Below are 18,292 nucleotides of genomic sequence, written 5' to 3'. Positions count from 1 at the left end.
GGTGGCTTAAACAACTGATGCTTATTTCTCACAGTTCTGGAAGCTAAGAAATCCATGATCAAGGTGCTGCCAGAGCACCATCCAGAGTGGAGACAGAGAGAGGCTCTGGTCTCTTCCTATTCTTATAAGGACACTAATCCCATTATAGGGACCCTATCTTCATGACCTCATCTAAACCCAATTGCCTCCCAAAGGCCTCCTTCTTAATACCATCATACTGGGGGTTAGGGCTTCAACATAAATTTTGGAAGGACAGTCCTTAGCACATATGTAGCTTGCATTACATTTCTACTGGATTGCACTGTTGTAGAATCTTGATTTTTGTCTGTGAAATAGAAAAGACTGATAAACTATTGTCTAGGATCTTTCTTTAGAAATCACTCCTGGATATGATTCCCTTGCCCACTTGATATCCCTGTTGAGGATGTTATGTTGTCTTTATTGCTTATTTGGCCTTAAGCATCTGCTTTGTATTGTTAATTGTTTTTTTCATGTTCATAGAAGATCAAAGACAGCATGTAATGAGATAGAGTGGCATCACCTGGAAAAGATTGGTCAGACACCCCATCAGATCCCCAAGGGGAGGCACCACCTCAGTGAAATTATTACAGTTCAGGGCTGAGTCATGAAGGAATGAGAATCTGGTTGGTCAGCATATATGTAGGAAATACTGTGTACTTGGTATTTTGGGTACAAGTAATAGAAACTGATTCTACTTTAGTTATGAATAGGGGATTAATTGGAATGGTAGTAGTGAGCTCACAGATTTGGCAAAAGAGCTGGACAACTCTTAGCAGCCAGCACCCAAGGCCCACCTCACTGGGCACTGCAGGCAGACAACACAAGCTATGTGGCTTCTGCTCTTGTGAGTCTGCTCAGTGTTCAAACGATCAGGAGAGAGAAACTTGACTTTGTTGCATTCAGGTCATGGGCCCACCCACTCCTTAGGCCATTGGCGGTGGGATTCTGTATTGCCAGATCCACTAGAAGTATATGGGATTAGGTTTAGGTGGCTCTCTGAAGGGATGGTGTTTTGGCAGAGACAATGTTATGTATTCACCAAATGCTGTTTTCTTTTCCTCTTCCTGGAACCAAATGAAAACCTCATTGCCTACCTTCCTTTTAAGCTAGATTAAGGTCAATAAAATGTAAGTGGAAGTGATATTCTGCATATGCAAGTCTATATGGTCATAAAATCTGCAACAAGCTTGGAGGATACATGTTTAAGAGGCTAGGACTTTAGGATGGAAAGAGTCTGGAAGCCTGAGTCACCACTTAAAGGAGAGACTATAGAGAGCTTATAACTTACAACTTAATCAGACTGTGATATAATTAAGAAATAAAACTTTATTGGTACATCTCTGAGATTTGGGGATTGTTTGTTATGTTAGCTAGCATAATTACTCTGAGTAATGTAGGATTATTATCTTAGAAGAAAGGGGATGAAGAACACTGGGAATGCAATACATCTCTCTGGAAGAGTCACAACAACCAAGTACATGGAGACTGATACGTGGAACAATGCCAATGTTACTATTATACAGTGAGAATATAATAGTTTAGGGAACCAAGAGCTTAATCTTTTGCATATTCCATTATCTTCTTCATTTAGAGTATATGAGAAGCCAAACTATAATTGCACAGACACTGATAACATGGAAATACACAGAGTAAGGAGTGTGATTTATAGTTTTCAGTAGTATGAGGACTTGACTGCTTAATCATTGGTCATGTTTCTTAAAATGGACCTGAAGAATCTCTTGGGTTACACTGCAGTGTGCCAGAGAGCACATAAAACCCAGGATTTTTTTTTAAAACATGGCTTTAGACCTAGGGTGAGCAGAATTGTGGAGTCCAGAGTGTAAGCTTGGAGTTTGACAGACCAAGGTTTTAAGATCCAAGTTCTGACACTTATTAGCAAGTAGAAAAGTCACTTGGCAGTTAACTGCACAAAAAGCAATTAGGACAGTGGCTGATACATGAAGGACACAATAAAGATCAGTGGTTATTGTGTTGTGATTATAGCTCCAGATTGTGGCAATGCCTCTGTGATTATGCCTCTAGACTCTACTTATGAATGCTAGGAGTACTTTAGAGAGAAAAACTGGGAACTCACTATCTTGGTGCACCACATCTCTACAATGGGAACGTGCCTGACACAACCACACTCCTTTCCTGCTCCCAAGGCTGGCCAACCCTTCTTATGATTGGTACATTGCACCCTTAGAAATGTTCTTAGCACATCTAGGGAAGTTATGGCTAAATGTGGCTGGCCCAGAATTCAATTCTGTATATTTAGGTGACCTTGCATGGCTTTGTTCTTCCTTGGTTTGTGACTTCAGGAGGCTGTCTCATTTCAAGGTTCTTGTTGTAGCCCATGTGTACTGATTATGCAGTGTGTGTATGTCATGTTCACATCTAGTTTTGACCATTTTGAGAATGATATTTGACAATATTTGATATTTGATGTTTCCCTGCATTGATTGTGATTGTATATGGCCACTGCTCAACAAATACTGATTAACAAGATGAAAGAAATAAAGCTAAAGTATAAGCAGTATTGTCATCTTCTATTCTTTCACATCCAGCTCTTGCTACACCAGCAAGAAGGAGAGAGGAAGAGGGCATACATACCTTCAAATCCTAAAGTCAAGAAACAATCTTTTCACTACAGTGACAAATACCAAGTGACTCCCTATTGTGCATTCTACCCCAGCTAAGGAGGTGACATGGGGTATTGAAAAGTCGAGTCTTAGTGGTCAGGCAGATGTAGGGTAGGAGCCAGCTTCATCATTTACTAGTGAGGGTACTAGAATTTATTAGGTAGGTGACCCTATTCAACCTCTGCAAACTTCAGTTTCCTATTCAATCCATCTCCCATGTTTGGCAAGGACTGAATGAGACAATGATCAAGAAGCTCCTGGCCTGGATGGGACATATTCAGTCAATGTTATTTTCCTTTCCAAGCAAAAATGGTTTTGGTGCTGTGGAAAGGCAAATGTTTGGCTCAGGGCTGGGCAATGCTTCTGGGATCTTGGAGAATATATTTCTATTAAAAAGCTGAAATTCAGGTTTTCCTTTTGCATTTTCTTCAGTCATGGAGCATGTGGACATTTAAGTCCGATTTGTGGGCTGGATGAGGTCAGTGATGGTGAGCCAGGGTGATGGCAGTAAACATTTCTCTATGTATGTATATATGTATATCTCTCTTTTACCCCTCTCTTTCTTTTCTCCCTTCCTCTCTGTCAAGTCTTCTTCTTGGTTTTGTTCCATCAGTTTTTTTTTTTTTTTTTTTTTTTTTATTTATTTATTTATTTATTTATTTTTTGACAAAGTTACAACGTTCAAAATTTAAAAGGTATAAAAGGGAATTTAGTGAAAAATCTCCTTCCTACCCTGTCTTTCAGCTATCAAATTCTTCTCCCTCCAGGCAACCAATGTCATCAGTTCCTTGTGTATCCTCTTGGAATATTCTGTTTACCTTCTTTTTATATAAATTAATACCTACTATGCTGTACTGCTATCTGAATCTTGCTTTCTCACTTAATAATCTTAAAGATTATGGGGCACCTGGGTGGCTCAGTCGGTTAAGCAGCCGACTTTGGCTCAGGTCATGATCTCACACTCTGTAAGTTCGAGCCCCGCGTTGGACTCTGTGATGACAGCTCGGAGCCTGGAGCCTGCTTCCGATTCTGTGTCTCCCTCTCTCTCTGCTCATCCCCTGTTCATACTCTGTCTCTCTCAAAAACAAACAAACATTAAAAAAATTCAATAATCTTGAAGATTATTCCACATTCATGTGTGGAAAGCTCCCTTCCTCTTCCTTAGTTTAGTTTTATTGTATTATATTTTATTTTATGTATGTATTATAAGGCCCAAGGGCAGACCACCCCAAATATATCACTTTGGCATATTGAGTATTTTCAGTAATAGTTACTTAAGAGATGGCCTGTGCAAGAAGGACATTCAAACCCTCTTCTGTCCCCCTGAAAGCAGGAAGTAAATATCCCATATGAAATGTACCCTCCTAGTACCAAGAAGTAGAGGTATCTTTATCACCAGAGATAGGAAATTTAGAGCCAAAAAGACTTGTTACTTTTTACTAATTTACTAACCCAGCCCAAATACTGTTTAGAATTCCTTACTAACCGAAGCTCCCAAAGTTTTCTTTGTCCTGTCAATTCCTCATAGATTTATTGTCTCTATTTCTAAAAAGTATAAAAAATTCCTGCCTTGGTTATTTCTTTAGGTCTGTTTCATTATTGGGCCTCTGTGCACATGTAATAAAACTTTGTGGGTTTTTTCCTTCTGTTAATCTGTCTTATGTAAGCTTAATTATTAGTCCAGCTAGAAGAAACTTGGACAGAGGAAATTTCTTCCTCCCTTTCAGTACCAGCATTTATTTAACCCATTATCAATACCATTATTTATTTAACATCAGACTTTCTTTCTTTGTTTCTTTTTTCTTTCTTTGTTTCTTTCTTCCTCTTTCTTTTTCTTTCTTTCTTTCTTTCTCTCTTTCTTTCTTATCTTGCTATTACAAGTAATGTTGCAATGAATAAACTTTTACATGTTATTTTGCAATAAGCAAATATATCTATAAGATAAATTCCTGAAATAGAATTTCTGGGTGAAAAAGTATATTCATTTGTAAATTGATAGATGCTGCCAAATTGTCCTTCATAGAGGTTGTGCCAATGTACCTACTTACCTGCAAAGTATCAAAGTCTTCTGACTTTTTAAAAATGCACATATGAAGGAACTAAAACACATACATAGGAAGTATCAGAGACAACTTTATATGATCCTATGAGCATAGGCCAATTGGATTGCTTATTGTTCCTTTCTTTGCTCTCTCTCGGGTAGATAATTTGGATCTCTTATATAGATTAAAGTTGTTTAACTCACAATTCTAAAATGGGACATCACATTAAAGATGCTTCTAATTTACAAACTGTTATTTAGCTGCATTTCAAACTATCAGAACCTCATGAATAAGTTGGTAGATTTGGTGGTTGACTTACTCATTGTTTTTTAAAGTTTCAAGTTTGATAACTCTATATGTTAATTCTGCAGCTTGGGAACTTTTTGGTCTTGTACTGCTTTACTTTCCTAAACATTATTGAGAACTCCAAAGAGCTTCTGTTATGTGAGTTATATATGAGAGATATTTACCATATTTGAAAGCAAAACTGAAAAAAATTGAAATATTTATTTAAATGATTCCATTATGTTAACATAAATAATATTCTTATGAAAAATAAATATTTAGGAAACTAGTGAGAAGAATAGCATTGTTTTATATTGTTGCAAATCTGGCTTGATAGATGATAGCTGGCATGGTACCTTGTGCAACCCAGTGGAACATTTTCTATGGACTGGACTTCTATGATGCAACATTTCCTGCCCTGCCTTGACAATAGACATGTCTTCTCCTTACCCCTTTCTATAAAGCTCCACCCCAATTTCTAGGAAATGATATAGGCAACACCAAGTTTCACGGGCTCTCTATGAATTGGTTTTCCAAGTCCAGCTCCAAACCTAGCATTCCAATAGGCTAAAACTTGGATGGGTCTTTGTGGATCACAAAGTTCCTATGAGGGCATCTTACAGAATTCTAAGTGAATATAATAGCTGTATTAGACTTCATATAAGACACCAAAGGGACTATATGATGGCGTGCTTGGGGTAGTGTCCAGGCTTCATGTGCCCAACCTACACCCTAAGAATCAAATTCTAATGCCCAGTACTGAACATGGCTCCATACACCTACATTAGAAGTCAACATGTTACGTAAAGACATCTGGCTCTCTTACCACTAGATTACTGTCAAGAGACTAATTGTGCTAACTGAGTGAATAGATAAGGGGCTAAGAGCCATGCTAAATATAGAGTAGTGCATGGGAAACACATAGAAAATCAGGCTCATTCCCCAGCCAGAGCCAAGTGTAATTCTCACAGAGGATCAGAACTAAAGCCAGAACTGGAAAGGTAGCAACACTATGAGTAAGATAAAGACTGGTGACCCTTGGCCACCTACGTGGGCAGGTCAGCCAGGCAATTGAGAACTGTCCAACAGTAGGATTATATGCTGGCAGGAGGGAGTCAAATGAGGTTTGAAATCCATTAGACTGTTCCTACAGTTCCTAGTGAAACTGCTCAGAAGTAAGGACCCTGAGCTGGGCATCATTTTGAAGAGAAGGGGAGACAATATTCAACTCTATGGTATTAAGAACAGTTTGATACTTAGTGTTTTTATTCCCCTTTATGGTTTCCAAGTCCTCCAACTGCACTGCTTTGTAACATGGGCTGGACAAGTAATGATATTCTATTTAGCAAATGAGGCAAACAGGCTGAGTACGTTACATGCCTGGCTCAGCTAGAAAATGATATGGCCACACTCCTATTCCAGTGCTTTATCCACTCTTTCAAAGTGGGCTAGTGTGGGTGGGAGAAGCTGGAGGGAGTGGAAGAAACAAAAGCTCAAGCTGAACTGTTGGAGGCTAAGAGGGTTTAGAGGACAAAGAAGAGAAGGCAAAGGAAGCAGGGGAGACACAGGAAGGAATCCCTTGGCAAATGTGGGAGTTGATGGGGATATGGATCAGGGTATCAACTCACGTTGGGACACGCAGAATCAGGTTGGAAAAGTGGGAATAGGGCCAAATAATTTGAATGAGATGTGGTATGCAATACAGCATCATTGTGGTTTTATGAGAACCAAAGTAACAATGAAAGCGGAGCTTTAGGAAGGTCACAGTCTGGCAGTGAGACAAGGATCTGGGTGGAAGAGAGTCAAGAAGTGGGTAACTCATTAGGATACTGTTGTAATTCAGCTTGAGATTATTGATGTTGGACTAAAATGGTAGCAGTGGAAATGGTGACAAAAGAGTGGATCCACAAGACAATAAGACAGACACTCCAGGACTTGGTAACAGATTAGCTATGGGAACAAAAAGCATGGAATTTGAAGCTGCTCCAAGCTCTGGGTCTAGAACAATGAAGGCCTCCCTGGAACAGAAGATTAGGACCTTTATTTTAGAGATACTAGATTTGATGTGACAGTATCAGAGGGACATACAGTTTGAAACTTGTGATTATATCACAGCTGAATGACCAGGGTCAATATCCTTTATAAAATGAATTTTGAAGCACATGGATGAAAAAGGAAATGTTAGATTAGCGAGCACATTTGCTATAACCATAAAAACCAAAATATAGCCTTCTTTCATATTAACTTTATTAGTACTTATAAAATAAAAATAATTTATGAAAATATTTTCAGGATATAGAAACTACAGTCTTTGCAAAATATACACACCTATAATTGTTACAATACATACATATCCTTGTATATACCTCAGACATTATAAAAGTGTTTAAGAATGACACCCTGTAAAAGTTGAGAGAAGAAACATTTTCTCCAACCTTGGCCATATATTGTGACATTCAAGTACTTAAACCACACTTCTGAAATAAAACACATCTCTAGTGTACAGGCTGAAAGGGATTTAACTCTCAAAGTCCCATAAGTTGTTTTATTGTGCAAGGTAAAGAACCAAGAGAGGGTTCCCTGAGTTAATTTACCTTAGGTAACTCAAGCAGTGGTTTACTTTCTATACTTTATCATGGAAATAAGGGAGAAGGCCATGGGAACCCATCTCGGGCAGATCCTCCTCCCCAGTATTCCTATCTGTGCAGCATGGCTCCTCCTACAAGAGGATTTCTAACCTTTGAGCTCTAAAATGCTGATTCTGTAACTATCTATTTGCAAGATAATGCTCCTGCAACTCTAAATTCCAACACTGTGGATGAGGCTAAAGTTATAATGATAGTATGACTCCCCAAAGTAGACTTCATTTAAGATTTGTCAGGTGGAAAGCATTTAGGAAGATCAGCAAGCCAAAAATTCCCTCTTGAAACTATTGGAAAAGATCCTTTCTCACCAAGGCATAAACCTCAGAAGCCAAGTTCTTTCTTTCTTTGGAAGAATTGTGATGAAGGGGAAAGAAAGAGCCTATAATCTTTCAGATATGCAGGCTTAAGATAGTAACAGATGCTAGGTTGGACAGTAAGAGTTGGAGACCATTATAGCCTCACCAATAAAGGATTCATTATGATAATCATTCCCATGTACTCTCTACTTTCCAATTAACCTTCCAAGCTTTCCTAAATATTACATTCTCTCTTTAACTGCAGAGTATTGGCTGATGAAGTTCCAGATATAAAATGTTTGAATTCATGATGTTAATATCATGGGGCAGCATTGATATTTAATACCATACTGATATACTAAAATTTAACAGTGATTTTTTTTTTTATTATTCAAGACACTATATTATTCAAGACACTACAGAAGTCAATCAACCATGGATTCACAGGTCTTTACATTTAACATATAACATGAAGCATTATTACATATAATTCCATAAGGGGAAGAGACTATAAAAATAAGTTTAATAAGATTACTGCATTTTAAAAAGTTGTTTTAAAAAAATATATGCCAAAGTCCTCTAAATATTTGGTGTAGAGAGGGTAAGGGAGGTATCTATTAGGATGAACCATAATGAACTCTGGTTTTTTAAGTTAAAAAGGTAAAATCTTGGCAATTTCATATGGTTCAACCTAATAAAATCCTGAGAAAATTGTATTTGGCATCACACTATAAATTCAAAAAGAATTTATAGAAAATCACATTTCTAGTGAGGGGGAAATACTTCAGGATGGAAATGTGCACACTGGTTTTGCCAAGATTTCTCTCTTGCGACTTAAAGACCTGAAATCTCAGAAAGTTAAGAAAAACGTAGTGCAGTTTCACACACACACAAAAAAACCAAAACCAGAGGACAATTAAAATTACAGAATGATAGCTACAGTTGTGAATGCCACCAAAACAGAAAACTTTTGCCAAACCTGGTGATTAAAAACTTTTTAAACTTTACATATAAAAATTCTGGCATCAAAATGAAAAGGCACTCATGTGTGTTAAAAGAATAATAACCATGTATAAAAGCCTTGGAAATAAGGCTAATTCATTTGTATTATTAACACCATTAAGTAGGCACCTTTTCCAAGTTTCAGCTTTGGCCTCCTAAATGGAATTAGTTTCCAAACGAATTACCGACATAATCTAATCATAGCAGCATTATTATCAATAAGTTTCTTAGCTTTTACACTGCTAAAAGAACATCTAAAGTTTCCTCCCCACCTATATCCCCTCAGTACCAAAAATACACTTTAAAAAAATTACATTTATACCAGAGTCATAAAACATTTTGCAGTTTTTCAACTAAAGACCTGATCTCCTACCATCACCACCCCAACAACAGCAAGTAAGAAACCAAACCAAAACCAAAACATAATTGAGAAAAAAGTAATTGCTAGACCACACTGGCTAACTCTTAGCTAATTAAAGACATAGCATATTCAAAAATGGTACTTTAATTATGAAATTTATTAAATATAATCAGTGAAGGAAATGCAGGCTTTCCAGGCGTGTGCATGCGCGGTGTGTCCGCACTGAGGGATGGTACCCAGAGAAACCAAGAACGCACTTCTGCCACAGCCTCATTTGGAGCTCTGGCACCATTTCCGAATGGCCGCGCCGGTACTACTGGCTACAACGCACAGGGCCCCGCCCACCGTCCACCACGTGGGCATATCGTTAAAGAAAATAATCTGGAAGATGAAAGCAAAGACCACATCCATCGTCCTCATTATTGCCACTGGGCCTGCTTTTTCTATTTGGAGGGCTTTCGTGAGAAACACCTGACCCCCCAAACCAAACAGGCCGATGAGGATGAGAAACAGCCTGTCCAATCCGCAGTATGGCAGACTCCACTCCCCTATGATGAAGAGGACGATGACGCTCTCTAGGAGGCCGAGTACGACATAATACCAAATGCTCAGAAAGTAGTCCACTGACTTCCCCATCTTTCTGATGATGACCATGGTCACGGCGGCAAAGACAGCGTGCGCCACTGCTGCGAACGTGCCCTTCAGGTGAACGGAGTAGCTCTCGTCCGTGCCCGCAGCGCTGGCTCCGAACAGAAACGGGGGCCTCACGATGAGGATCACGCCGGTGATCGTGAAGGCGGTGAAGAGGGCATCCCAGGGGCTGTACTTCTCCTTGAGAAATATCCAAGCAAATATGGACGTGAACACTGGCGAACTAAACGTGATGACGGTGGCGTCGGCCAGGGACGTCGCCTGGAAAGCGTAGTACAAAAGGATCATGGCGGTGGAGCCCAGGACTCCTCTGAGGAGGAGGAAAATGCGTTGACCTTTGGGGCCTATGAACCCGGTTCTGTAAATTCAAATGAAAGAGCGCACATTAAACCAAGGTGGTTTTTTTAAATTGCAGTTCTTAATTAGATGTTATTTTTACAGTCCTAACTGGCAAAAAATAAGGAAATAGTAAGTGAATTTTAAGGCCCACAACTGAATGGTATACGCCTTCAAAAAAATGGTTTCTACGTATAGCTAAAGCATGTAAGTGTTCACAGTATAAGCAAAATTAATAAAAGAGAACTCCATAAATAGTATAATTACAATTCAACAAATATAACTTTTCCCATGTCTATACATGCTTACAAAAAAGACAAAAGGAATGTTCATCGTGGTTAAACCTTAATAGGTGGTCTCCTAGGTGATTTTTCCTTATTTTCCCCAAATTTTCTACAATGACAATGTATGATTTTTATGATAAACACAATTTCAAGATTAAGCTGCCCTATATAAGAAAACTTGGTCATGGCTAGTATGCATTGCCAATCTTAACGAGTTTTTCTACAAAAGCTGAGGCAATGCTAAAGTGTAATTTAGCCACTGGATGTCAGACAACTTTTCATTATTCTCTGCAAGAAGAGTTTAGATACACTGAAAAAGAACAAGTAGCATTTGGATAAGTATAACAACTGATACTCAATTTTTTTTTTTTTTAAATTAATACTTACCAAGCAGAATGCTGGGTACATTTCAGGCTAGGCGCAGCTTGCTGACCTGTGCCAGCACTGAACATCTTTAGGGTAGCCTATAAGCCTGACATGAGGACCCACATTTCATTTAGAAATGAAACTGTGGTCACCTTTGACTCATACTTTGAGAAGCTAAGAGTCTTCCATGATAATGAAACATAAAATAGGTCAAAACAGATTGGTGCTAAGGATTTCAAAAATTCTTCTAGTGCCTTCCCCTGCCAATTGTTCTGTTGCAAAATGAGGAAGATAATTGTGTTAGCACCAGTTGCCACCCTTGAAAATTTCTGAACTCTTACCATCATTTCCTAAAATATTGTGACTTGCCCACACTTATACAGGAATTTCTGACAATATTAATCTTAGTAGCTTTTCACCATTTTTCACCAGATCTTCAGGATACGGGGTGAAACTATTCTAAATGAATCTGTACTATGTTATAGATACAAGGAGAATTTGGGGGCAAGTGACTGAAACTTTTAGTTTAGGGTTTAAGCATTTTTTCCCAAAGAGAGAAAGAGCCAGACAGCCACCAGGAACCAAACTGGCCTATCCTCCAATGGTTCTAAGTACACAGGGATGTGTAGAAGGCATAATTTTAATCTGGGAAAGGGTGGGGAGGGTGTTCTATATGGAAGGGGAAGACACGTTGGGTAGGGAGGGAACAGTAAGGATGGGGAAAAAAGACAGTTTTCATATACTGTTAGATTCTACACAAGTGCTCTGATCTATAATTAATTTTATTTGGCCCTTGCCACCAAGGTGCAGGGTAGAGGACAAAGATTATCATTCCCTCCAGTTCATAGATGAGGACACTATAAACATGAAAGTATTTTAAAAGGTCTTGTTCAAGACTACCTTTTCCCTTTCCCACATCACCCTAGGGGCAAGACCTTGATATTATTACTTTAACCTTCTGTCTGCCCTGGTAACAGAGCAGTCTATTCTACTGAAAGAAACTTGATATTAGGAGACACCACCACTTCCTCTCATTTACTTTTTTCTTCTAAATACTAGTTATGCAGAGGGAAAGAAGGGAGGGTGGTACAAGATGGAGGAATTGTACAAGGAAAGCTTTGTTCTCAAAATGAGGAGTGGAGAATAACTGAATCTACCCCCCCCCCCTTCCTGAGTATGTGGTTTGTGCTTATGAGAGCATCTTTCGTAGGTGAATCCTTATGACTTTTTATTAATCAGAGACAAACAATGTAGTAACTGGTAAATCTACGGGAGGGATAAAGCAGACACTGTAGAATAAATAATTTAAGCAGGTCAAAAGATTTACATACATTTGTTAATACCTTCCACTTCGCAGGTAAGAAATACTTACTTTCTGTATATTAAGCAAGGGATAACGACTAGCATTTGGAACACACATCGGAATGCACTAATTTCTACAGCATGGACGTCTTGCACTTTTTTAACAAATAAAGAGCCCACTGAGAAAAGGAAGGCAGATAATAATGTATAAAACAAGCCAAGTCCAGGACAGCGTGCTTTCTTCTTGGCTTCTGAAAAAGATTAAGTTCTGGTTAGTCCTTGCTTCCAAGTGTATGTTTTAATATTTTCAGTTAGGAATTGAGAAAAATGGAACAGTGTTAATGGCTAACAGGCTACAAATACTGTCTCCTAAGCATATCCATTCTCTGGACCTGAACCATTTTCCCCACCAAGAATGAGGAATCACTGATGTAGGCAACAATTTAAACCCATAATTTTTAAATGCAGTTTTACCCTATAAAATGGATTTCCTTTGGCTCACTGAAGAATCATTACTCACTTATAAGTCAAAAAGAAGTAAAAAAGCTTGCCAAGACAGTGAGAGAAATCTTTAAGAAACGCTTGTCAAGATGGCTAGAGAAAAATGCTTCCAAGTGATATTTTATATCATCTCACTGGTGAACCTGGCTTTATGAAGAAAGTGTTTTTTTCTAGATAACAGTTTACAGCTGTGTCCTATGGCTACTTGTTGATTATCTTACTTCTCCCAGTAGCCTGTGAACCCTTCCAGGCTGGGACCTCAGCTGTCTTGTTTGTGCCTGCCACATGGAAGACCCCGATTAAATATTTGCTAAATGAAAGTATATGAGAGAACTCCATAGAAAGATGCACAGTCTAACACCACTGGTAACAGCCTAATCTGGGAAAGCTGTTTTGTTATTCTGAACCATTAATCAAATCTTTTACTTTTCATGGTTTTACAACTTCTCTTCCATTTAGAGCATAAACTCTTTGAGGACAGAGGGTAGGTCTACCCCTTTGACCTCAAAGTGCTTTAAAATAAAATTTTTAAAAAATTACAACTGCCATTTAATACCAACTTCTTGGCTTGATCTGAACCAAGAAACTTCTGCTTTCTCTAGGGCATCAAGTATTCAATCCATTAGTGACTATGAGCATTCAACTCTTGTTTAGCCACTTCTGTCTTTGTTACCGAACACAGGACTAAAATCTGTTTTCAATCTCATACTCACCCCAAACCCATCATTCAGAGGGGAGCAAAATGGGACAGGGTAAGCAGAGAACTCCCTAAAAGACAGGTGACACACTGAGGAACGTATTAGTATTTTTTTCTTTATTGAAACTAATACAAAACAAGAAGAGAATATGAAGGAAATGCTACTGGCCCTCATCGGTTAAGAACATAGCAAAATAGAAGGGTGTGTCGGTACTTGCAATTTCTAGTAAAACTAGGATTATCATTCCAATCTAGGAATTTATAATGTGTTACTTAGCTAGAGAACAGTTTTGCATAATAATGTTTTTAAAAAATGTCCTTCTCTGATAAATGCAAACACCCAGTAATACATTTCAATATCCTCATGTTAGCTGGATACCTTTGCCCACAAGTGACAGACACTTTGTGACTCAGGACCAAAGTATGATGGTGCACAATCTTTCCAGGGGCACTGTACAGCCTGACCTTTGTAGTAAGAGATACCATTGTGATCAGAGGCCTTTACCTCTTCCTGTTCCAGGTGCACAGTGGAAGAGAATCATTTGGAGCTACCAGTCATCGTGTCACAGATTATGTATTGTAAGTACCAGAATCCTCCACATTCTGTCCAACACCTATGTGGCTCAGATACCACAGAAACAAACTGCACATACTTACTCAGCCCATGAGAAGGAAACTTTAGACGACTTCCAAGTTAAACACCACAAAATACATGTCTTGGCTGTGGTCAGCCTCAGTGTTCAGCTTCTGAAATTTCAGGGTTCAGGTCCAAATAAAATAGTTTTTCTTAAAAGAAACCCAACCCATGCATAGAACCAACACCCTCACACAGAACAGAACAGGAAGATCAAGGACAGAAAACATCTCCCCGGTCTGTATTTCAAGGATCTTCCCCAACCTAAACTTTTAAATTTTTCTCCAAAAAATTTTAACTTAACATGATATTTTAACTGTTTTATTTATTTATTTATTTAATTTTAACTCTTTTAAAACTCAATTTTATACCCCTGGTTCTGATTATCTTGTCTCTTAAAACACTCACATATTTTCTTGCCTATAAACACCCTATGACCCATGATTGCTGACTGCAACAGGGCAGTTGTTACAAGGCCTGGCTGAACTTGATTATTTCTTATGAGGGTGAGGCTTGGTTCTACTCATGCAGACCTCTCTTACTGAATAATAATTTCCATTCTGCCAAGGGAGATGAACAAGAGAGTAGCATCATCCAAAGATGCATTTGCTTATGTACTGTGCTTCTATGATCATATTCCACTACAAGCATAGCTAAATAATTCAAATTAAGTGGCCACGGTGTAATTTCTTGAGTTAGAAGAAAACTGAAAAGTTGCTCAGTTTCTCTATCCTTTAAAGTGGTGATTCACAACCCTGGCTGGGAATCAGAATCAACTGAGTAATTTTTTAAACTTCAGTTCCCAAGCCCCACCCCAGACCCACTGCTACAGGATCTCTGTGACCGTAAAAGCCCTGCCAGCTAGAGAACCACTGCTACACTAGAGAACTCCCTCCAGGGGCATATGAGGCACACATCTAAGACAGTTTCTTGCTTCAGGCTAAGATCCACACTGTCCCTCAAGAAAATAAATAGATATCTTAGGACAGCTGTATGCTGTCTGTGAAGGTTATCCAAGAATGTAGAAAAATGGGTAACAGTTTCACCCTGAACTTGAAAATGAGCTTTCTTGAGATAACCAGTTGGATCAAGCAGTTAAAGTGATACTGTCACAAAGTTCAATGACAACAAACAGTACAGTGGTTTAAAGTGTTTCTATGGCAGTCCTGTTTTCAGAATATTATCTGGTCACCTTACAGTAACTATTACTAAGTCTCACTGTTAGCAATTTTCTTTGAAGTTAAAAGACGCCACAAGATTCTTAGGTGCAGTCGCTTATAATGTTTATCATTTTGCTATGTGCTGCCTGAGTGTACAGTATTCCTCTTTGGTTTACAAACAGCAGAAACATTTAAGAGTTTACAAGGACTGACTCAGCATTCCACCAAAATGACATTCAACCATAATAACTGATAAAGTGAGAAATTCACCTCTTTACAAGCTACACATCTGGTCTACACAGCTTGGAGTAGCCCCTTCTCTGGAGGCACCAGCCCATGCATAAATAATCAGAAGTCTGATCATTTTGGGGGCGCCTGGGTGGCTCAGTCGGTTGAGCATCCAGCTCTTGATTTCGGCTCAGGTCATGATCCCAGGGTCGTGGGATCGAGCCCCGTGTGTGGCTCTGCACTGAGCATGGGGCCTGCTTGGGCTTCTTCCCCTCTCTCCTTCTCCCTCTGCCTCTCTCCCCTCTCTTCCCTGCGTGCTCTCTCTAAAATTATTAAAAAAAAATTTTTTTTTAATTAAAAAAAAAAAGAAGTCTGACCATTGTTAGCATTTAAGACAAAAATGGAGCAAGAATCATCTGGGTTTCGTCTCTCTAAATTAGGGGAAAGTTCCTAATAGGGAGAAGGGGGAATGGGGTGGGGATAAGAGGCATAGAAATCAGGGTCACACTTAGAGGAGGCCACCCAGAGGATGAGATGGTGCAGGCTGTGTAACTTTGTCTTCAAGGGAGATCTACCTATTTCCTCTGTTTCCAGGAAAATGACCTAGGTGGGTGGTGGAGTTAAGGAGGAATGTGCTTAAAGTAGCACTGTGGTCAGTAGAAAAGGCCTAGCGTGGGACTCTGGCATGCTGGGATCCTTAACTTTGGTGCTGCAGGGACTTGTGCCATGTCTCACCCACACAGGCCAGATCTAGGGAAAAACAAAGCAACCCCCACCGCCAAGCCCTCACCTTCCAGGGCTTCACTTCCCTCATTTGTGGAAAGAAGAGGTTGAACAAGATCAAGGTGTTTTTACAAAGGGTCTCTGGCTTTGGACACAGGTCTGTGAACCTCTTAACAATGTATATAAGATTGTGCCTCTGCCTTGTTTAGGATTAGTTGCCAAGAAAGTCCTCCTATATTTTAGGTATACAATACAGTGGTTCAAATTTTTAAAAATGGAAAAAAAAGAATATATTACAAAATACTCATTATATTAACAATGGACATTTGGTTTGGTTCAGTGAGTTGTTATGAATAAAGATATTGTAAAAATTTACAACAACATAAAAGTCCTCCTAACCCCAAAAGCTTAAGAACCTGTGGTCCCACTCAACTCTACCTTCCCAAGATTCTAAGACTCTGAGGCAAACATTTTCTAGACTCTATGCTTTTCAACTTCCTCTTCAGGGAACACGGCTTCCCACTGTGATCAGTGTTCACGGTTAGCTCTCCACCCCCAACCTCACCTGTCTGCGGGATGGCCTCTCTTACTGACCCCCCAGCCTCACTCGCCTGAGGGATGGCCTCTCTTACTGACCCCCCCCCCAACCTCACCAGCCTAAGGGATGGCCTCTCTGACTGACCCCCCAACCTCCAGCAGGGCTCACGGAACTGCAATCTGACTCCACGGTAGTGCCCGCAACACTTTAACCACAGGAACAGTTTCAGAATCCCAAAAGGGTTCCAAACACAATCAGAAACTTTCCTAGTCTTCGCGCCCGCGGGGACGAAAAGGGCTTATGCTTTGCAGACCCCCAGGTGAGGGCTCGAGGGTTTTCCCCGAGCTCTGGGCAAGGTAGGGATGGGGGCGCGGTCCTCGCTGCGCCCCCGGCCCAGAGTTGCGGGGACCCTAGCCCATTGGCACCCGCACCCCCTCCACCCAACCCCAGAGGCGAAACCCGCGCCGGGTCTGCACCCCACACTCACCCTGCGACGCACCCGATCCGCACGGCGAGTTGCCGCACACCCAGCACCTGCAGGGGCCGGGCGTCCCCGCTGCCTCCGCCGCCGCCGGCTCCTCACTGGCGCCCTGCGGCGCGTCGTCCGTCAGCGGTAGCCCGGGCTCTGGCACCTCCGCCGCCCCGTCACTGTCCACGGGCCGCATCGCGCGGCCAGCGGTCTCCCCAGCGCCGCGGCGACTAGCGCGGGGAGTAGCGGCTCCGCTGCCCGGCTCTTCCGGCCGGCAGCGGCGGCGGCGGGGCGCATGCGCGCGGGGCCGTCCTCCCCTTGCTGGGGACCGCGCTTGTCCTCCGCTGCCCTCTTACCTTCTGTTCCTGGAGCCTCCTGCGCAGGGGGAGGTCGGCCACCTCTCTGGGCTGCGGCGGTGCACACAGCTGGACCAAAGGCGTCCACCCCTCTGCTGCAGTCTAGCTAAACTGGCCAGCAGCTTGGAGTCATCCTTCCCCAGGCTCAGTGGACCCTTTTCTGTCGTTGCAGAGAGAGCGACGCCCAAGGGTCTTGTGGCCTTCTTTTGGGGCGGGTCATCGGAGGTTAGGAGACTATATATTTATTTATTGGCGTGGCGCTGCATTCAGCCCCTCTGGAATACCCTGGAGACCTTGCCAAACACTGTGCCTGTCTTTGTCTCCTTGCCAGTTATCCAAGGAAGGTAGAATTTTAGGTTAAAAAAAAAAAAAAAAAGGAGTAGCACATAACCACAGGGAAAATATATTTATAAGACTGGGACAGAACCCTTATGTTCTTTGTAACAGTAGACATTCATTATTGATCTTTTTTTTTTTTTCCCTCTTTTTCTGTTGTTGTTGTTAACTGAAACATACTAATTTGGTTAGATATAAGATTACAATAATCTGACATAATTGCACCCCGTAAAGTAAACAATGTATGTCATCTGGCCCCAGGGTCCCTCGGATTCACTAATAGGCTCTTTATGTTTAAGTAATTCTTCTTTCATCTCTGCTTGCTTTAAATGTGAAAGGACAGTGTCTGGGCAAGGATGAACCTGTCTAAACTATTCTAGGCCCAAGTGCAAGCAAATTACCAACCAAGAGAGTAAA

General features: G+C 40.6%; 1 protein-coding gene across 3 annotated transcripts; it reads right to left on the bottom strand.

Annotated features, from left to right (window-relative positions):
* Nucleotides 1-7,215: 7,215 nt before the first annotated feature.
* SLC35G1 (solute carrier family 35 member G1) lies at nt 7,216-17,465 on the bottom strand. Of its 3 annotated transcripts, none has more exons than XM_058697209.1 (3): nt 17,202-17,465; nt 12,304-12,484; nt 7,216-10,303 (listed from the first exon to the last, which is right to left on the bottom strand). In XM_058697209.1, the coding sequence occupies exons 1-3, from the start codon at nt 17,377-17,379 to the stop codon at nt 9,565-9,567; spliced, it is 1,098 nt and encodes a 365-aa protein (XP_058553192.1). In that variant the 5' UTR covers nt 17,380-17,465; the 3' UTR covers nt 7,216-9,564. The 3 variants fall into 3 exon arrangements, with proteins under 3 accessions (XP_058553192.1, XP_058553194.1, XP_058553193.1); XM_058697211.1 differs by having other exon boundaries at nt 12,304-12,412; XM_058697210.1 differs by having other exon boundaries at nt 17,214-17,465.
* Between the last annotated feature and the right edge of the window lie 827 nt (nt 17,466-18,292).

The sequence above is a fragment of the Neofelis nebulosa genome, chromosome 13 (genome assembly GCF_028018385.1).
Source record: "Neofelis nebulosa isolate mNeoNeb1 chromosome 13, mNeoNeb1.pri, whole genome shotgun sequence".
Lineage (NCBI taxonomy): Eukaryota > Metazoa > Chordata > Mammalia > Carnivora > Felidae > Neofelis > Neofelis nebulosa.
Note: the sequence above shows the minus strand (reverse complement) of the source record. Positions and strands in the feature narration are given on the sequence as shown.

What these genes read in the sequence shown, in the direction of transcription:
- SLC35G1 (XM_058697209.1), bottom strand. Translation starts at nt 17,379, where the DNA reads ATGCGGCCCGTGGACAGTGACGGGGCGGCGGAGGTGCCAGAGCCCGGG. An exon ending in CGGATCGGGTGCGTCGCAGG is followed by an intron (nt 12,485 to 17,201) that starts GTGAGTGTGGGG and finishes AATCTTTTTCAG; the next exon opens with AAGCCAAGAAGAAAGCACGC. An exon ending in CCTTGCTTAATATACAGAAA is followed by an intron (nt 10,304 to 12,303) that starts GTAAGTATTTCT and finishes TTGAATTTACAG; the next exon opens with AACCGGGTTCATAGGCCCCA.